At 37.5% G+C, this 21,524-nt stretch overlaps 2 protein-coding genes across 3 annotated transcripts in view; both read left to right on the plus strand.

Moving 5' to 3' along the window:
* The window catches only part of LOC127935249 (zinc finger MYM-type protein 4), an 18,492-nt gene extending 9,911 nt beyond the window's left edge, over positions 1–8,581 (plus strand). For both annotated transcript variants that reach the window (XM_052532949.1, XM_052532948.1), the window contains exons 11-27: positions 177–395; positions 1,172–1,322; positions 1,457–1,632; positions 1,925–2,090; positions 2,185–2,337; positions 2,903–2,940; positions 3,031–3,169; positions 3,334–3,440; positions 3,922–4,093; positions 4,298–4,504; positions 4,601–4,704; positions 5,760–5,913; positions 6,749–6,900; positions 6,987–7,101; positions 7,179–7,418; positions 7,497–7,614; positions 7,783–8,581. In XM_052532949.1, the coding sequence (XP_052388909.1) occupies positions 177–395; positions 1,172–1,322; positions 1,457–1,632; positions 1,925–2,090; positions 2,185–2,337; positions 2,903–2,940; positions 3,031–3,169; positions 3,334–3,440; positions 3,922–4,093; positions 4,298–4,504; positions 4,601–4,704; positions 5,760–5,913; positions 6,749–6,900; positions 6,987–7,101; positions 7,179–7,418; positions 7,497–7,614; positions 7,783–7,999 (2,628 nt within the window). In that variant the 3' untranslated portion in view covers positions 8,000–8,581. The remainder of the gene's footprint in view (positions 1–176; positions 396–1,171; positions 1,323–1,456; positions 1,633–1,924; positions 2,091–2,184; positions 2,338–2,902; positions 2,941–3,030; positions 3,170–3,333; positions 3,441–3,921; positions 4,094–4,297; positions 4,505–4,600; positions 4,705–5,759; positions 5,914–6,748; positions 6,901–6,986; positions 7,102–7,178; positions 7,419–7,496; positions 7,615–7,782) is intronic.
* A 1,349-nt stretch (positions 8,582–9,930) lies between these two features.
* Positions 9,931–21,524, plus strand: part of LOC127935248 (zinc finger MYM-type protein 4) — a 33,401-nt gene continuing 21,807 nt past the window's right edge. Inside the window, exon 1 of the mRNA XM_052532947.1 lies at positions 9,931–10,343. Coding sequence (XP_052388907.1) covers positions 10,212–10,343 — 132 coding nt within the window. The 5' untranslated portion in view covers positions 9,931–10,211. The remainder of the gene's footprint in view (positions 10,344–21,524) is intronic.

Raw genomic sequence — 21,524 nt, forward strand, 5'->3', positions numbered from 1 at the left:
AACCATTGAGGAATTTAAACCAAAGTATGTTCCGGACAGTTTCATGAAGAACCTAAAGAATCATACCAATGTGGAAAATTGTCATCCGATGTCCCCCTTTCAAGATATGTCATTAACAGAAGCGGAGCTATTTTGTTACATTTGAGTTATTTTTGTTTGTTTGTTTTTTACTTCAGGAGTCCTTCAGTAAGACGAAACCTAACGTACCAGTAAATGCTGTTACCTCTACAAGCAACAACACATCTACCCCAAAAACTGCTACTCTCAAACCTGCATCCTCAGACTCCAGTTCATCAGTAAAGGCTTCCAGTGGTCCGGTGCAGACAGCCACCAAGATCCCCTGCTCTCAGTGTCTGAACTCGTTCTTTCACAGACCAGAGCTCCTGGAGTTCAAGGTACTCCTGTTTACTAGTTTAGACTGGCACTAATAAAATTGGTACTAGAACTGGTACTGTAGTAGTGGGTGTTTAACAGGCATAAGTACTTGGTGTAAGTGTGTTCTGTTCATATGGTTTCTTCATTTTTTGTAGTATAGCCTGATCTCATTAATTGTAAATTGCAGTGATATTTGTTCATGATTTGATGACATGTAACAATATGCAAAACTTTTTTGTATATCAATAGTTATTTTAAAGCTAATAACTGATAAACTGGCCGTTTATAAGATCTGAATTTTATGAGGCTAATTACAATTTTTTTTTAATGGATTAGCACAGCCTTATTGAATTAATTTTAAATTAAAATCAAAGTTTGTTTTTAATATTTATAATCTAGTGGGAGTGGGATTTGTATTTATACATTTAGCAGACACTTTCATCCAAAGCAACTTACAGCACATTAAGACTACTTTTTTTTCTATCTGAATGCGTGTTCTCTGGGAATTGAACCCATGACCTTTTTCGCTGCTAGCGCAATGCTGTACCACTGAGCCACATGAACAGTATATATAATTATAGGTGCAATAATATGTAAAATTTACTTATTAGACAATTATCTATAATTAAACATTAAAAAGTCTAATTATTTGGCCAAAATCGATGGGAGTCCTGATGTGTAACACATGTATGTTTGTATTGTAACGCTTCATCAATAATCTAATCAGTAGTTTGTATTTGTCTGATGAGCAGTCGACTCTTAACCTAACTGGTTGCTTGTTTTCCTGATCTTTCAGAGGAAAATGTATGCTTTCTGTGATAACGCTTGTGTTGAGGAGTTCAAACAGATCAACAATGTCATGGCTCGCTGTGAATACTGTAAGCTTGATAAAATTGTCAAGGAAGTGAAAAAAATACACCAGATTGACCGCTCTTTCTGCAGTGAGGGTAAATACTAAAAGCAAAATCAAGAGATTATTAGTGTGTTGTTTGTTTTCTTCTTTTTGCAGCATACATGCATGTCTTGATCTCAAGTTGTGGTTTCTGATGTCACAATTGCTTGTTTGTTTATCCCTGTACAGGATGCAAGTTACTGTATAAGCATGACCTGGTCAAGCGCTGGGGGAAGAAACACTGTCGCAGCTGCCTTTACTGTAGCGCATCAACTCCGACTTCAGTGACCGAAGTGATTAATAACGTCGAGGCGGAGTTCTGTGGGAAACTATGCTTGTTACAACACAACTTATTAATGCGTAAGGTAATATTTGATCTCTTTTGACTTATTCTGCGAAACAAAGTCAGAATCAGAATGAGCTTTATTCAAAGGAATTTGTTGTGGGGGTTTTTTAAGTGCTCTTGGTACAAACATACATATGACATTTAGAACAGAAAGAACATTTAAATGAGACTAAATAAATCATTTGGTGTGCATCTGGAACAGAAGATTTATGTACAGATTTGTGCATTATTATTAGTTCCGTGCTGCAACATTACTTTAAAGACTTTATGCTGTGGATGTGGCTTTCTAACAGAGAGTATATTTCTGCCAGGAAATAAAGTGCTGCATGTGCAAGCAGGCCAAAACGATGACCGAGACTGTGAAGTGGCTGGGTGAAATCAAGCATTTCTGCAGCTTGCAGTGCTTGATGTTCTTTTGCAGTCTGCAGGGAACCACCGGGGCAGTCAGACCTGCAAACAAACCTCTACCCACACAAGGTGTGTAGATTTTTGAGTGAGTTTTATTAGTCGTCCTTCTGATTTGTATCTTTTTATGTCTGTATTTAATCTTTCTGTGACTGTTTTTCCTCAGGGACAAGACCAGCACAGTCTCCAGGCCCTCAAAATACAGTTAATCGCACATCACTGATAACTAAAGAGGCCACGCCAGTCATTGCCGGTGTTCTATCACTCTCAGGTGCATCCAGTGGACAGCCAGGTGTTTTAGGGAACAGCGGTCTGCAAGGTGACTAACTATTCACCTTGAGGGATGCACAGTGTATTACATATTTTAATTAAAATGTAATATTTATTTATTAAATTATGAATGTATTTATTCTTTTTTAAATGTATTATTATTTTTATTATTATAAATTGAATTCATTGCATTTATTTACCATCAGATTATAATGGATTTTGTGCATGCACCTTTCTCTTTTTACATTTGTATTTCTTTTGCCATTGTCTAGAAGTCATTTCATTAAATACCTAAAAATAAACGAACTACAGCCTATAATTGTAATATAGCTATAGCTATCTAAATTATCTATGTTATCATACAATAAAACTGATTACCTTGTTTGTTTTTTTTATAATTTGTATGTGGTTAACATTTTAGCAAATTGTATCAGCCTTTACATTATAAGTAATTGTGGACTAAACAGATCTGTGAGATTTTTTAAATCTGTGCTTAAACAACATGTTGATAATTACATAATTTAGTTTGACGTCTATTGTCAACTTGCGAATTGAGGAATGAACTGGTTATTTTCTGTGGCACATCTCTCACATTTACCTTTTTGTGTCCTCAGCCTCTGTTCCAGCTGCTACAGCAAAAAGTTCAGTAAATGTGAGTTTTTCAAAATGTAAATAATCCATTTGCTTTAGAAAAGTGTATAAAACTCAGCCAATTCTCATTTGTTCTCTGTCTTGTCTCCAGGTGGCCAGCACACAGACAGACGGTGAGAAGGCTCCAGCGCCTCGAATCCTGAAGAACAAAGCCTTGCTGTGCAAACCATTAAGTCAGAACAAAGGCACATCCTGTAAACCCAATGTGTGTGACATGAACACACAAACAGGTATTAGGAAGCACTGTTGCAGACATGTTTCTTTTGGGCATTGCATATGTGTGTCACTCATATTGTGTCGGCACGTCACCTCTTGACTCGTCACCATAATGTCCACTATATAACACTTTAACTTTTGGAATATAGTTAATGCATGTTTTTTTTTTGTCCTCTAGATGGACCTCCTGTCATAGTGCTGCCTGTGCCAGTGCCAATCTATGTTCCGCTTCCCATGAACCTCTACACACAATACACTCCGAAGTCTGTTGGGCTTCCACTTCCGGTTTGTATCTCTACCACTTTCTGTCTTCATTATTATTCAGTTTGTCCTTATCTTCATCTTTGATTATTGAAGCTATTAAAGCTATATTTGCTATCAGAATGAGTATGTTGATCTATTAGGGAGTGTTAAAATTTTTTCATTGTTAATGAAAATCTCAACTAAAATGGAAAAAAAAAAAACTAATACAAAACTCTAAACAAAATGTATCCCTTTAAAATGTAAAATAAACTAAAATACTAGTATCATGACTAAAATAAAGAGGAGAAATTTAACACCATAATACATTTTTAAATAACTAATTTAAACAAAAACTAAAATCTGAGACTAGAAAACTGAAAAGTGAAAGCCAATGTTACCAAGTCAAAATGAAAATAAAAACTGCACGTATTAAAGTATTATAATTTAATCATTTCAGACTCTCCTCCTAATTACACCACTAGTGTGTACTTGTGCCTTCATGAGTCTCTGTCTGTTATTGCAGGTTCCGGTGCCTTTGTTCTTCCCTACAACTCTGGACAGTGCTGAGCGCATTGTGAAGACCATTCAGGATATCAAAGAGAAGATCCCTGATGACCCTCTGGAGGCCGACCTCATCATGATGGCAGAGATGGTGGCTGAGGATGCAGAGAAGGAGAAAAGCATCACTGTTCCTGGTAAACTGGGGACAATTGGTAGTTTTAATATTGCTGAAACTTCTTACAATTTCAGCTAACATACTGATTGAACAAAACTTATGAGTTTGGTGTTTTGGGCACTGTACAGGCTTTATACTTTTGGAGATGTAACAAGATATTGCAGGTGCACACGTTTTTTTTCTTTTCTTTTGTCTTTTACAAGCCTCCTGTTTTGTTATTCAGATCCGACTAGTAACATAATGGATGAACTTGATCTGGAAGCCCTGTCCGGTAATCTGAGTTGGGAGGAGGACTCTGTGTCTTCTGCCCAGACATGGGATCAAAACCCAGAGCCTGAGATGCCTCCTCCGTCCCGATCTGACACACTGACCCCTGTCTCCACCGCAGCAGAAGAGCCACAGATGGACTTGGAGGCAGATTTCCCAATTGGTAAGAGCTTCTGCTGTGGTTAAAAGGTCTAAACATACCAATACAATCCAAGGCTTCCATTCATATTTCATTATTCTTTATCCTTTCATATTTCAGAGAGCATTGAACTTCTCAAAGAGCAAACACAAGAGGAGACAACAGATTCTGTCAAACGGAAGTCTCGCAAGAGAAAACATGACGGCTTCCCTCAGAAGAAACGGGTAAGAACAGCTTAAGCGGAGTTCTTCTTAACTTGCCACCATAATGTCCGCCATATAACAGTTTCAGTTTTGGAATACAGGTTATCATTTAATATTATCATATTCCTGTTTTGTGATATGAACCAATTTTCTACTGCTTTTTAAAAGCATTTCTATTGGTAAGCGAAATGACACTACCATACCATAGCTGTAATGTCAGTTTCAGAGGACAGATAGAGAATGACGGTGGAGCAGCAAGGTGAGAGGGGGCACTTGTTATAAATAAGTGTTTTAGAACCGGCTCTCTTCTAAGTGCATCCCCTTACTCAAGCTTCCATATTGGCATTTGTTTTGTCAAAAGACGCATGATTGAAGGGCTAAAGCAAGAGCTACGTCACTGCAGGTAGGTTTATGACGAGACCAAGGCTGCTCTATTAGATTTGAAAAGCATTCACAAGGGGCTCATTAAGGCCCAAAAGGCTGTCCGTTTGCAGATGAGAGAGTCACAGGTGAAAACACAGACGTTGAGGAGCAAACTTGACTCCCACAAACCCCAGCAGTGGAGTGTAAGAGTGAGGATGCTGTTGCCCAGACTAGCAATGTAGGCAGTCAGCAAATAGAGCTATGTTGCCATCCTGACCTTTAGTTTTATTCTCCCTCAAAGGAGCTGAAGCTTCTGTTTGTGTAGAGTTGGACGCAGCCAGATTGTTATGGTTGCTTGCTTTTCCATGCCGTTTTTCCCCAGAAGTATAAGAAGTAGGCATCCAATACCAACTGGGATAGTGCGAGGGGCAAATTTGAACTGCCTTTGAACCTGCGGCACTTTATCATTAAGACCGTTTCTCTGAGGTTCCCCTGCATAACCAAAGACCGAATCAATGAGTTCTTACACTCAGCAAGAAACAATGTTGGCCACAAGCTTTCACATTATAAGACAAAACCAGTAGATGACATTACTTTAGTCTTAAGTTTCACATGATCCATCAGAAATTATTATAATATGCTGATTTGTTGCTCAAGAAGCATTTTTTTGTCCTGATTTATATTTCTGTGAATTGTTTTATGTTGCTGTGTAGGCCCAAAAGAAGGCAGCTGTTGTTCCAGTCAAATCAGCATTAGACAGCCTCTCTAACCTCTCAAAACTGCAACATGAGTACGCTGTAAATGCTTGGAAGGAATGGGTACGCTGGAGGAACGTCCAACCCAACATGGAGACCCCCCGATTTGGCTGTAGGTCTCTCTTTATCCAGTATTTCTTCCCAAAAGAAAGTTCCACCATGTAGAATGAACAATTATGCATGAAATTATAAGATTAACCATGCTTCCTCATTGAAACAGTTTCCCTCACCAATGCTCTTCAGTAAATGAGTGCCATCAGAATGAGAGTCCAAACAGCTGATACACCACAATTATTCAGAAGTGATGCACATAAATCTAGGCCATCAATTAACGTATTGTGAAGTGACAAACTGCATTTTTTGTAAGCAACAAATCCATCAATTGAACATTTTAAACCATCACTTCTGGCCAAAATACAAGTCCATAATCCATAATAATGCTTCCTCTGTCGAAAAAGTAAATCCCCTGTTTTTCTTCACAAAACATACTCGAGACTGTTTTGGACTCTATGCTTGTAAACGGTAATCTGTCCTGATTCAGATGTTCAGATAAATCAGTGCTGGATTAATTAATTGAGGAATTGGTTACTTGCAAACACATTGCTTGTAGATTAATGTGATGTTTTTTTATTAGCTGTTGGGCTCTCATTCTAACTGCAGAGGATCCATTGATGAGCAAGTGATATAATGCTAATTTTTTCCCAATCTGTTCTGGTGAAGAAACAAACTCCTCTATATCTTGGATGGCTGAGGTCGAGTACATTTTCAGCAGATTTTCATTTTGTGGTAAACTATTCCTTTAATGTGTTTTTCAAGGGATAGTTTTTTAGTATATGCTTTCACAGGGAATTGAGCATTAGCCTTATTTCTGCATCATGCTCTTATAGTTAAACTACAGAATCTTTAACATGCCATTTAAGCATTAAACACTTCCTCTTCATCATTAGCACGCAGTATGACACTAAAGGAGGACTTGCTGAAGTGTTGCACAGCTGAACTAAGCTACGGCCTCTGCAAGTTCATTTCTGAAGTGCGTCGACCCAACGGAGAGAAATACAGCCCTGACAGCATCTTTTATCTCTGCTTGGGAATCCAGAAGGTAAAATGAGAAGAAACCACACAAACTGAACACATTCAGTCATGTTATGTAGTTTTTGTTTTATCTCGTGTCGTTCATATTTGTAGTACTTGTTTGAGAACAATTGGATGGAGAACATCTTCGTGGATGTCTTCTACACCAAATTCTGCCAGGAGCTGACCAACATCCTCCGAGGGTGGAAACCAACTATTTTGTCCAGTGGTGAGCAATTGAAAACACAAATGTGTGCTGAGCTTGTTTTGCTGCTGCTCCACAAGCATGTCTGTTTGTTTGCTCAGGTTACGTTCATTCTCGCGTGGAGGAGTATCATCTGTGGGACTGTAAGCAGCTGGGGGCGTTTTCACCAGGTGTGCTGCTCAACACGCTGCTCTATTTCTTCACCAAGTACTTCAACTTCAAGACGGTGGAGCAGCACCGTCGCATCTCTTTTGGCCACATTGTACGCTGCTTTCAGAGCAAGGGTGACACAAAAGTGGCCTGTTTGCGTTTCTATCCCCCCAAAGAGGTTGCAAGCACAGGTCAGTGGTCAGTTATACGGGCTTGGCTTGACTGTTTTTGAGTTTGTTGTATCACTTGTTTGTTTTGTTTTACTTCAGTTGGCGTCCCTGCAAAAAAAAGGAAGGAAGATGATGACACCATATATGAGATAAAGGAGAATGCAGACAATCCTCTTCACTGTCCTGTCAGGCTGTATGATTTCTATCTCTCAAAATGGTATGCTTGTCTGAAATTCCAGTGATAGCTGTTTTGAACTGCATTTATTTTAAACTAAAATGTTAACTTTATAAAAGTTTTACTGTCACTATTGATTAATATAATGCATTCTTGCTTAACAAATGTGTTATTCTATTATAACAAGTTTCATAAATGCATTCTGTCCAGCTCACCCAGTGTGAGGCAACGCACAACCGACTTTTACCTGAGCCCCGAGCGCTCCTGTGTACCCGACAGTCCCATGTGGTTCTCGACCACCTCTCTGAGTGATGAGGCTCTGGACAGCATGCTCACGCGAATCCTTGCAATCAGAGAGCTGCACCTGGAGAGAGACCAATCACCCAATGAGACGGATTCGGACAGTGACTCGGACTTCAGGCCCTGATTTTGAAATAAAACGTACAGCATAAGCGCACACTAAATTTGCAGGATTAAGAAGTCATCTTGGTTTTCTCCTAGAGTATTTCTACAAAGATGACAAAATCTGGATGCCATTAAATAGGCCTTAAGGATATTGATAGTGATTCCAATGGATGTAAACCAAGTGTTTTGTCATTGTATTTTCCATGTTTAATTGGATTGAAGTTAATGAGGCTGTATAGTGTTTTTTGTGATCAAGTGTATGGAAAAACAATATTTGATACAAGCGGCTGAAGAAAAAAAACATTTCAAAAGGTGCATATGGTTGTATTAATTTTTTTCAGATGACAATGCATAGGTTTATGCAATGCCACATTACACAAGTAATATTTTATAGGGTTTCTGCACATATTTTTATTAAAATGAAACACTACTGACATTGACTGCACCTTTTACAACAGGCATTTAAAACAGTGGCTGGTGTATCTACTCATTAAAAGGAATATGGGAGGGTTTTTCTTTTCTTTTTGCAACCTGACCACTTCAGGATTTAATTCTTGTATGGTCAGGCCTGCAATTTTTTGGATAAAAAAAGACTATAAAACTATACGGGAGTCTTTCTTGTTTTTTTGTTTTTTAAAAATATACTGCTAAGTCGTATATTAAAAGATGAGATATCAAATAAAATCAGTTAAAATATGCATTTTGCACACAAAAAATTTATTTGTGCATGCTGTCTCACTTTAAAACATCTAAAAATAACTAAATGTAACTGAAATAGTTATAGTTACTGATATTCTGTGTATATGTATTGCAAAAACACGAAAGTAAACAAAAACTTAACTTAGAACAAGTACTTGGAAAGAGATAAGATCTGAATCAAAGAAGTTAAAATATTCTTTTAAAGTTTTTGTTTCAATGGTGTACAAATACTGTCCTTTGTAAAGCTTAAATTAATAAGGTTTACAGAAAAAAATATAATTTACTTTTTAGCAAATTAAACATACAAATTTCATGTTAATGTATTCAAAAGTAGTAACTACATGGTTTTTACATAAAACTAAACATTGTCAAAAAATAAAACAATCACAAAATTCACAGATACAACTTAACAGAACAGTACACTCAAAAAAAGGCCATCCAAGAAATATACTGCTAAATTTAAATGGATAGTTCACCCAAAAATCCAAATTATGTCATTAATAACTCACCCTCATGTCGTTCCAAACCAGTAAGACCTCCATTTATCTTTGGAACACAGTTTAAGATAAGATATTTTAGATTTAGTCCGAGAGCTCTCAGTCCCTCCATGGAAACTGTGTGTAAGATACTGTCCATGTCTAGAAAGGTAAGAAAAACATCATCAACGTAGTCCATGTGACATCAGAGGGTCAGTTAGAATTTTTTTGAAGCATTGGAAATACATTTTGGTCCAAAATAGCAAAAACTACGACTTTATTCATCATTGTCTTCTCTTCCATGTCTGTTGTGAGAGAGTTCAAAACAAAGCAGTTTGTGATATCCGGTTTGCAAACGAATCATTTGATGTAACCGGATCTTTTTGAACCAGTTCACCAAATCGAACTGAATCATTTTAAACTGTTCGTGTCTCCAACACGTATTATTATAAAGACCTTTTGAAGTGAATTGGTATGTTTTAATCAGTAAATATTTTACTTTATTAACCATAATCTCTAGCTTCCACTTCAGGGGGCCTTTATTAACCGCCCGGAGCTGTATGGAGCACTTTTTTTATGAGGATGGACACAGTTTATTGGACTGAATCTCTGCCATTATAACCCTTGGAAGAGCCAGGACATTTTTTTATATAACTCCTATTGGATTCGTCTGAAAAAAGAAAGCCATATACACCTAGAATGGCTTGAGGGTGAGTAAATAGTATAATTTTAATTTTCCTTGAAGTCTACATAATTCACGTGACGTTCAAGCATTTTGAACTTCCGTTGGCGCTTCTCTCTCTCATTGGCTCAGGTTTAAAGCTAGGGATAAACACGTGAAGAAATTAATTGATTCAACTATTATCTCTACATTGTATTAGTCCTAAAATGGTGTTTTCGTGTGTATATCCAAGATGTTTCAACATAGCTAAACCCTTAAGATTACGTGCGCGGACATCAAAGGGAGATACACCTTTATCATTTCACACATTCCCTGTCAGCAATCCTGAGCGATTGAAGCTATAGCTGCTGGCCATTCGCTGGGATGTAAATACACCCATGGAAAAAATCAATAGAAGCGTGCTGTGCAATGAGCATTTCAGCTCCGAGGATTACCAAGAAGAGAAGGGAAAGTCAAGGCGACTGAAATCATCAGCTGTGCCTCTGCCTGCGGTGTTTCAGCCAAATGAGGTTTGGCTATACATTCAACCATACTGTAATATTATTGTTTTACGAAGTTTTTAAGTAATCGCTTATGTAACTTGTACATTTTTTTCTTCTAAACTTCTAAATCCTCAGGGTTAGCCTACTCCGTTTTTGCAATTAGTATATAGTTTGTTGTCAGTTTACTTATTTTACTTAGTTTCTGTGGCTCAGTGATTAGAGCATTTTGTTAACTGTGCAAAAGGTTGCGAGTTCAATTCCCAGAGAACACGACCACGTTGATATGTATAGCCTGAATGCACTGTAAGTCACCTGTCTGACAAATACCAAAAATTAAATGTTAAACTATTGTATACTACTTGTATACTATTGTAACTACACTCCAGTCAGATCACAGTAATGTGAATGCAAGATAAAATTTACTACACTGGCTCTCACATTGGGGCTTGTGGATTATCAGGTAAAAATATATAGAAAATGTGAACAAAATGAGTATATGTTTTATTCAGGGAACATATATGGTTTATATTATATTGTAATAAGCATTTGTTGATGCTATTGGACAATTCTCTTTAAATTCAACATATGTAATTATATACAACTATTATATTAAATGTTTGGAATTTAACTGTGTTATGCTTGTTCAGAGATTGTTTGTATAGTTATCTTAAATACAAAGAACACTATTATAACTCCTCTAACGTTATCCCTCCCTAGTTTTACTTACCGAGACTCGATAAACCTTGTCCCTCATGCTGGCCCTTACAATACCGGTAAGTAAACCAGCATCTAAGCTGCACTGTTCTACACGTCCAGATTTATAGAGGTTCTCTCCTCGATCTATGGTTTTTCTATCGTCTAAGAAAAAATGATATAATAATGGAAATTGATATGGCCATAGCTAACGTTAGTGCTTCTGAAATGGTAAATGCATTTTTTTTCTTTTCTGGCGAATTAGCAAATGGTTTGCAAACATACAATCAAACATAATACAGTGAAAGATAATCTTTAAAGTTTATTTAGGGCACAGTGATAAGGCATAATAATCTTAATCACAAAGAAAATAATATTAAGGTTTATATAAAATAACAAAATAATAAACAAATAAAACATTAAGAAAAAAAAAATTCAGAGAGACACACATAAACAAAATTAGTTTCTAACATTTTTGAAAAAAACTAATAGGCAATATTCTCATGGAAAAGTGTATAAGTGTTCATACACAGTGCAGATCATAATGAGTTTTTTAAACAAATTTTGAGGAAGCTTGATGATGACGTTGATCCCCGACCATGGTGTGCTGTAGTCAGGGGGGCAGGGTTTCATTTTTTTTTTTTAACCACCCATTGGCTAGCGGACCCCCACCTATTGTTAGCATTCCATTGACTCCCATTCATTTTGGCGTCACTTTGACAGCGAATAACTTTACATCTGAGGTGTTTAAAGACTCCATTTGTCCATTAATTATTTCTAAAGGAACACAAAAATGTATAAAAAGCTCCATTACCTTGTATCTTACATTATGGTCCCGTAGAAGCAGTTTTTGTAAAAAATAGGCTAACGATTGCGTCATAACCAGCGACTCTCTGTCCCACAGTAGAGAAATTACAGGAGGATAAGCTCGCAGGCAATCTTTTACTGTCTATGAGGCTATCGGGGGGATGTGGAGGCATGAAGTCTAGGGAGATTATTAATCATAATAATTGCTCCAGTTCACGCTCGCCTTCTCTGGAAGATTCGGTGGGTGATTCCGATTTCTCTTTGCACAGCCATTAGAAGACTTACATGTTGCTCACGTGACATCTACGTCATCAAGCTCAGTTTGAGTCTGCGCAGTACGCCTGACCCCCAGGAAGTGCATGCTTCTAATTGACTTCACTTGTCTCCGTTAAATCCAATGGGGTCGCTGTGGCCATTTCTTTTACTGTCTATGGCTGTAGTCCGTTTATAGCCTACCGTTAGCATTTTAAATCTGAAGGCTTTATTTAGGCTTTGTATACATTTTGGAGTAATTTGTAAAGATTATCTTGATAGATAAAACGTGTAAGGGTCATAACTCTTTGTTGAACACAGATCTTATTTTTTGCGATTTTCCAAAAGCCTATGGGGAAAATGCATGGCTTTTTGATCGAGGTAACCCATGCGCCTCTAACTTCCGGGTTGTCCTACAAAGTGACATCATAACTTCGGCACTCTATATTTGTGGTGGTACTTACCTCAATGGGGAGAGAAAGATTGTTTTGTTTTATTTATAATACTAAAAATAATGCTCCAATGCAAATTGCTCCACAAAAACATAGGCTTAGCCTAATGTCTGTGAGTGAAGGTTTTTCAAATGATAACTAAATATTCATTGATTCTTAAAGGTCCTATGACATGAAAGTTTCACTTTCTGAGGTTTTTTTAGATTAATATGAGTTCCCCTGGCCTGTATATGGTCCCCAAGTTTCTAGAAATTTGAATCGGTGTAAATCGAGATTTTTCTATCTTTCTCTGTCTTTGAGAAAATGGAAGCTCAAACAGGCTGATCTTGAATCTCCTTGTTGTGACGTTGCAACGAGAATTGTTACCTCCCCTTTCTCTGCTTTGCCCGCCCAAATATTTACATTTAATTCAGCACAGGCGTTACAAACAGACTTTTATGATATGGATTCGACAGCAGCGGCACAAACAGTGAGTAACAGTGTTCATTAATGTCTGATCTGCGATCAGTGATTTCTGATGTGTAGCTAATCATTCAATTTCACACAGACTTTCTTTCTAAATCGTTTAATACTGTTTGTGCATCAGTGAATCAAGCCAGTGACTAAACGATCAACTTCACGTTGTTTCTCTTAGTAACATGAAACAAATCTGTTATTTAAATTGTGATTTAACTACAGAGAGCAATCAAAGAAAGCTCACTTTTTTTCCGGAGCTGTCACACATCGCGAGTATATCTGCACACTTGCCCAAACTGCCGTTACAATGAATGACGCTGTTATGCTGCACAACGGAGCTCTTACTGTATTCATGTGTTTGCTGTTAGCTGTGGTGAAAGCATTTTGTGAGATAACATGTTGCAATAATGAAAAGATCACTGCATCACTCTGTCTACTCAATGCTCATCACTGCAGCCTTTCATGTGATGGGGAAAAGTTTGAACATTTTTTTTATATAATCCACACTTCCACGATTTGTTAATCTCGACTGCTGTAATAGTAAAAAAAAAAATTATGTATATATATATATATATAACGTTATGTTTGAGAGGGGTTCCACATGAACGCATTTCGAATGCAACGATGTCAGCCAATCACAACAGTTGTGGTTTACTCGGAGTCTCACAGCAGACAGCATTCAAGCCAGGGGGCTAATATCAGGATATAAAAATGCTTTTTATTTCTAAATTTTAAATGTAAAAATCATACTAACAATATAAGTACACCTAAGAGAACATTAAAAAGCATTTAAAGATAAGGAAATTATCCATGTCATGGGACCTTTAAATGCATTATGTAGACAGATTATTTACGCTAATGTTGGCATTGTTCTTTTATTAAAGGGGGGGGTGAAATGCTATTTCATGCATACTGAGTTTTTTACACTGTTAAAGAGTTGGATTCCCATGCTAAACATGGACAAAGTTTCAAAAATTAAGTTGTACGTTTGAAGGAGTATTTCTGTTCCAAAAATATGTGTAAGCACATCAAGTAAACAACATGCGATGTTGTCATCAAACTGCACGAGTAAAACTACTTCAAATATCTCTGTGTTGTTAACTTAGCTATCAGCCCGTAAGCACATCAAGTAAACAACATGCGATGTTGTTATCAAACTGCACTTTCCACATGTACAGCTTAAAAAAAAAAAAAAAAAAGACGACAAAGTGGAACTTAGTCATTTTCCAAAACCGCTAAGCAAATATATACAGTTTCAGTACATACCACATAGAGAAGCCTTTGCTGATGCTGCTCTTGTTAAATTTCAGCCTCTGGATCTGTGTCACAGCTTCCAGACTCGCTCAACACAAAATCCTACTCGCGCTCGTGATTCTTAGGCTCTGCCCACACGTCACGCCTCTAGGCGCTCGTGTTTTTCCGGGAAAAATCGGTACAGACTATCTTTCTCTTATGAATATAATAAAACTAAAGACTTTTTGGAGTTATGAAGGATGCAGTACTACTCCATAGGTACTCAAGATTAACAGGATATTGAGTGAAAACGAGCATTTCACCCCCCCTTTAAATGTCAGCTGCTAGTGGCGAAGCAAATCCGGCGGAGCCTTTATCTTAATTTCGTTATTGCCAAATACCCATCTTAATTAAAAATGTATCTTAAATTAAATTTTTTTAAAGACTCATTTTTATTGGTGTGTTGGTCTATTTATACGCTAATGAGCCTATGCCTATTTGTTAAGCTGTTACAGAGGACTTATTTCTTTATTCCAACTTCCAAGTGGCCTAGTCTACGTTAGTTATGAATAAATTATGTTAAACATCTACAAATGACTCATTCTCATCCTAACTTTTAAGACCCGATTACAGCTCTTCCATAGAATGTCCATGATAAAAACCCCAACTTTACAGCAGAAAAAAAAGTGTTTACAGCCCAGTACAAAAAGTGATTTTGGTCTATATAGCTTATTTTGCCCTGCATGACAATGGGTGAATTCATCCATAAAATATTTATTAAGCCTTAAAGTTCTGCATAATTAAGGGTGTGGCCACTTAAGTGACAGGTGGATTGCTGCTGCTGCTGTCACCGCCGTAGAGTTAGGTGGGCATGGCTTCAGCAACCAGCTCCCGCCTCTTTGTCCATTTTAGATTATCCAGGAATGACACTCTGTGATGCACTGCCAAGATGGCCACTGCTGGCTCTGCCCACTTTGAGCTTCAAAATTGCATTTCAGAAATCTATGGGTGACGTCACTGACAATATGTCCATGTTACTATGCAGTCTATGGTCTACACTGAGGCAGGGGACTGCTTACATCATGTAAATATAAGTAAATGTAATGTTCATATCTAGTTCTCGATGGCACAGCACACGGCTGCTTTAGTGCTTAGCTCTCCAATGTTTGTACTGTTTTTGTTCGTTCTTCCTGTTTTAACAAACACAATAAATTTCAACGGGGGTGAACTGCTCAACATTTTGCAGAACACACCACAAAATCTTTTACCGGATTTGAATTATTCAGGCGTTTTACTTAATCAAACGGTGCTGATCAAACATTTCAGGACGGGCAGATGGGGATCAATCATGGGGACAATTAGGGCCAGATTCAGGACAACGGTTTAGATTTCGGGACAGAAATTATGTGCAGACAGAGAAATGGAAAGTTTTCGACTGCCTAGCTAGCTCGTCTCTGGTTGTTGCTCCATCAACGTCAGGTAAGTATGTTAAAATCAATGTTGAATCAACGTTGTTCACGTCATTTAAAATATCCCTGGTTTGCTAACCTTACGTAGAAATTCTGTTGATTTCTTTTGGGAGAAACGAGAGAACGAAATCAACATATTTTCTACTTGTTTTTAAAATGTAAAATTTATCTTTCTTCAAAAGAATGGCTAAAGAGTCCTTTTGCAGCCTACCTACATGCCCCACCCGTTTTGCTTTGTACCACTGTATCTTCTTTAGCAGAAAAAAATAGTTTATTTCATTTGTTTTACGTTCATTTGTTTTTTGTATAATAGTTGTTTGTTCAAACATGGCTGTTTCTTGCACTACAAATAATTGTTTTATTAATTTTAGGCCTACATAAAAAAATTAAGAAATGTTAATTCTGTTCTCAACTCGTTCTTAAAAAAAACACACACACACACAACACAAAGTACCGATAAGAATACCGTTAAAGTACCGAACCGTTAAGCAGTATTGGTAAGAGTAGTAATACCGTTAAAACCTTAACGATACCCATCCCTATTTACAAGCTTGCTTTGACATCACTGATTGGAGTGATGCTACCACCAATCTGGGCGAACTCACACTGTGAGACTGTGACATCCTATATTAGTTTTTGTGAGGATATATGTATTCCTGCCACGACTTATTTAACATTCAACAATGATAAGCCATGGTTTACTGCAAAACACAAGAGCAAACCCCCCCCCCCCCACGTCGGACCCGACAGATTGCCAGAACATTGCCGAGTTGCCTTATGTGTGAATGCAAACACAAACTGTGATTGATTCCCGGACTGATCCCGGGTCAGGGACCTAGTAACATTGCCGGGTTCAGTCCCGGAACGAACGCTGTGTGAACAAAAGCCAGATCTAATGCTAGCTTCAGTTAAAAAACAATGTGCCTAACGTTTTCAACTCGTACATTACACGTTACGCCCTGATGTCACATATCGTTACCGGACCTTTACAGGTTGTGTGTGAAAGCACGCACATATTCTGGGTAATCACTGGCAGTGTGAAAGTGCAAAATCTAGTTACCTGGGAACAATTGCCGGGACACATTAGCCGTATATTTGCCGGAATAGCAGTGTGAAAGGAGCTCTTGTGAGACTGGGGAAAGTCATGTCCAACAGCTGGTGTCCCACAGGGATGTGTTCTCTCCCCACTGCTCTTCTCCTACACCAATGACTGCACCTTTAAAGACCCCTCTGACAAGCTCCTGAAGTTTGTAGACGACACTACGGTCATTGGTCTCATCCAGGATGGTGACAAGCAGTGTTTGGAATAACGGCGTTTAAAAGAACGGCGTTAGGTAACAACGTAATTTTTTCAGTAACGGGGTAATATAACTAACTACTTTTCCCATCGTTACAACGCCATTAACGTTACTGAACGTTAAATGCGGTGCGTTACTAAGCATTGATTTAATAAACTATGCAATCCGAACGTACCCCTGGCTCACACTGTCACACACACAGCAGCTGTGTCCAAATTCAGGGTCTGCATCCTGCTTAGGATCCTTCCTACCCGGTTGAAGGAGGATGGGTCCTCCGAAGACCGCAAAAACCGGAAGTCGGTGTTTGTGAATTTGGACAGCCTACCCTTCTTTCAGTTCCCTCCCTTACCCGTTGCTCATATCCTGTCGCCTAGCAACCGTGACAGCTGCTAAGCAAGATGCGGGTGAAGAGCTCATCATTCTCTCCCTGGAGCTTTATAAACACTTCTGTCTGTTCTTTCGTCCTTAGAAGCGATAAAAACAGCTTCAATCACTAACAAATAAGCTGTGTGTAAGGGGATATTCACACAGGCAGTAAGGAAGAAGCTAGTTTACGAAAGTAAACTTTTTTTTTTTTTTTTTTTTTTACATATACACGTACAAATGTAAAAAAAAATGCTTAACGCTAAAACAAAATGCCTAACTAGAAAACCACTGAAAATATATATTTTTGAAAAGCCAGTTTTTAAAAAACATCTAAAATAATACTCCTCCCCCACTCCGCTACGCTCGCTTCGTCCTGCCAAAAAGAATTATGGGATGGGTAGGACGCGAAAGGATCCACCACACCCATCCTTCCAATTCGGGGAAAAGGAGGACGCATTTGTGGGCCGCATTTGAAGGATCCTACGAATTTGGACAGCCTTCGTCGTGGCGCTGTGACGTAACATCCTTCAAATGAGTCCTCCGAAGGATGTAGACCCTGAATTTGGACACAGTCAGCAAGTAAGCAGGTGGGTTAATAACGAGATAAGCGATTATGATTGGCTAAGGCAGAGTCATGTGTTTCATGGTAGACAATCAGAGTCAGTTTTTTTACACACATGCCGGCACATGCACCAGCGGCGCCAAACACACAGACACGCAACAGCTTCACAAAGATTCGCAGCAGTAGCAGAAATGGCGAGTCAGGAGCAATCCGATGAAAAGTTGGCATTTTCAAGGTGGAGATATAAGCACTACTTCAAATTAATTGTGGTCAAAGGCAAGAACGTGCATGTAATGTGTACATGTAATGTGTGACACACGCATCTACAAAGCTAGTGGCCAGAAACACTTTTCTTACAAAGATAATACTTGAAGTGCAGGATAAAACTCTTGCTGTCTGATGACGTGCAATAAATATCGAAAGCTATGTACGAACCCCTGTCTGTTCTACTCATTTCAACTGACTTGTGAAAACTGCAAAAAAAAAAAAAAATCTTTGACATATAGCAACTTTTTTTTTTTTTTTTTACAGTAACACAAATAGTTACTTTCCCTGGTAACTAGTTACTTTTATTATAGAGTAATTCAGTTACTAACTCAATTACTTTTTGGAACAAGTAGTGAGTAACTATAACTAATTACTTTTTTAAAGTAACGTTCCCAACAGTGGTGACAAGTCTGCTTACAGACAAGAGGTTGAGCAGCTGGCTGTCTGGTGTAGTCTTAACAATCTGGAGCTGAACACACTCAAAACAGTGGCGATGATAGTGGACTTCAGGAGAAACCCCCCTGCACTTAACCCACTCACCATCATAGACAGCACTGTAGCTGCAGTGGAATCATTCAGATTCCTGGGAACCACCATCTCTCAGGACCTGAAGTGGGACAATCACATTGACTCCATTGTTAAAAAGGCCCAACAAAGGTTGTATTTCCTTCGCCAGCTGAGGAAGTTTAACCTGCCACAGGAGCTGCTGAAACAAGTCTACTCAGCCATCGAGTCTGTCCTGTGCACTTCAATAACTGTCTGGTTTGGTTCAGCTACAAAATCAGCCATCAGAAGACTACAGAGAACGGTTCGGACTGCTGAAGGGATTATTGGTGCTCCCCTGCCAGTTCATTTTAATAAGGCTAATTTTTCATTATATAAAAACCTTTTTAAAAATTAAGCAAATTTTTGAATCATGTAAAATTAGCTAAAGGACCCACATACCCCCCACCCCCCAAAAGAAATTGATCACACCATACCCCTTTTTTTTATATTCGATCAATGGTCTTAAAGGATTAGTTCACCCAATAATCAAAGTGATGTAATTAATAAATCACCCTCATGTCGTTCCAAACCAGTGAGACCTCTGTTTATCTTCGGAACAGTTTAAGATATTTTAGATTTTAGTCCGAGAGCTCTCAGTCCCTCAATTGAAACTGTCCATGTCCAGAAAGGTAAGAAAAACATCATCAAAGTAGTCCATGTGATATCAGAGGGTCAGTTAGAATTTTTGGAAGCATCGAAAATACATTTTGGTCCAAAAATAGCAAAAACTACGACTTTATTCAGCATTGTCTTCTCTTCCGTGTCTGTTGTGAGAGAGTTCAAAACAAAGCAGTTTGTGATGTCCGGTTCGCGAACGAATCATTCGATATAACCGGATCTCACTGGCAGTGGTTCTGTCTCTGGGGCTCATCTAGTTGACATGGTGTCTGCTGACATTCAGGGCTGTAGAGGTTTTCTCCAGGTGCTGATCCCATCTGGTCTGGATGGAGACTGGATCTGTGTAACTGCAGTGACCATATATGGATACGGACTGGATCTGGTACCGCTTTTCTGGAGTTTAAGCAGCCAGCAGAGCAACCATCCAATAAAGCATTACAATAATCTAACCTTGAGGTCATGAACGCATGAATTAAAGGAATAGTTCACCCAAATATTACCCCATAATTCATTGACCCTCAAGCCATCCTAGGTAATCAGATTTATATTAAAAAAGGTCTCACTTCCATTATAAAGCTTGGAAGAGCCAGGACAATTTTTTTTTAATATATATATATAACTCTGATTGGATTCATCTGAAAGAAGAAAGTCATATACATCTAACATGACTTGAGGGTGAGTAAATCATGGGTTAATTTTCATTTTTGGGTGAACCATCCCTATAACATTTCTTCATTTGACATTTATAGTATAAGTTATAATTTAGATATATTTTTAAGATGGAAAAATTAGGTTTGACAAATGCTAGAAATGTGGCTTTCAAAGGAGTGATTGCTATTCAAAAGCACACCTAAGTTTCTAATTGATGATAAATAAAATAAAGCGCAGCCAGATTATTAAATGCAGAAGATTTAGGTCTGATAATTAACACCTCTTTTGTTTTGTTCAGAATTCAGCAGTAGGAAATTACTAGTCATCGAGTTTTTATATCATCTATTCACTCCGTTAGTTTTGTGATTTGGTAAGTTTCATCAGGCCTTGAATGATTTGGTCATGGTGTAAGATTGTTTGCTTGTTTGTTATTATTTGTGCATTTGATACTAGTTTATTTTCTATCAGATTTTGTGTGTGTTGTGATTACTTTTTCTTAAATAGTAAAATAATGTGTTTCGTGTTACCCCCAGTGTGTATAATGGACTATTATTTGTTTTAGCCTATATAAATATTCCTTGTTTCATTTAGGGTGTTATGCTTGTAAGGTTATGATTTATTTTTTAGTTGACTCTTTGTTTGGCCCAGGTTTGGATTTATTTAGATTCAGATTTTGAGTTTTTTCGATTTGTATAACTTGGCTTTGATACTAAATACATTTATTATAATTATAATTATTTTTATTTTTTTGAAAATCCTGTGTTCTTGCCTTTTACTGCTTGGTTCTTCACATGTTGCATAACTTGCATTGGTTATAATTTTATGTCTAATAGTATTGATCTTGGAAGTAAAGAAGTTCACAAGGTCATTACTGCTGTTCTGTTGAGAAATGTCAAATACATTTTTGATGATTGTATGTAAGATTTGTAAAAACTTAAACGAAATTGCCAGCCTGATAGAAAGATCCACAAGCAGAAGACATATTTGTGAAGGTGTGAATAAATGTGCACAGAATGTTTTGTAAAGGTGTAGATTTACCTTACCTTTTATTTCATGTAAGTTCATAATGCATTTATCCAACATTAATGCACATAATGTCACACATTTTTATATTTATGAGTAATGTGTCTGATTATGCATATAGTTCACGCAGTGAGTTGTATATGTTGTGTGGCAGACCTATCTTTGAGTCATTTATTACTGCAAAATTTAATGGTGATAACTTGTGCTTTGTGATTATGTATATTGAGTGAATGTAGGCTGTAGTTCTTATGGATGAAGGGCCCGTCAAGAGGTAAAGCCCAGGGGCCCCTTACAGTCTTAATGTTTCCCTGTACACACTGATCGGAGTCTTCTTTTTTTTTTTTTCTATTGCAATCTTTTAAAAAATGAAGATAGAAAGGCAATAATAACAAATCAGTAATGTCAACTCAAATACTTGGAGAAACAAATATAATAATATTAAAAATAAAATATATATATATTTATAATCAATTAATATACATTTGGTGCATTAAAAATCATTAATCTGATAAATG

Source organism: Carassius gibelio, chromosome A19, assembly GCF_023724105.1.
Source record: "Carassius gibelio isolate Cgi1373 ecotype wild population from Czech Republic chromosome A19, carGib1.2-hapl.c, whole genome shotgun sequence".
Taxonomy (NCBI): Eukaryota; Metazoa; Chordata; class Actinopteri; order Cypriniformes; family Cyprinidae; genus Carassius; species Carassius gibelio.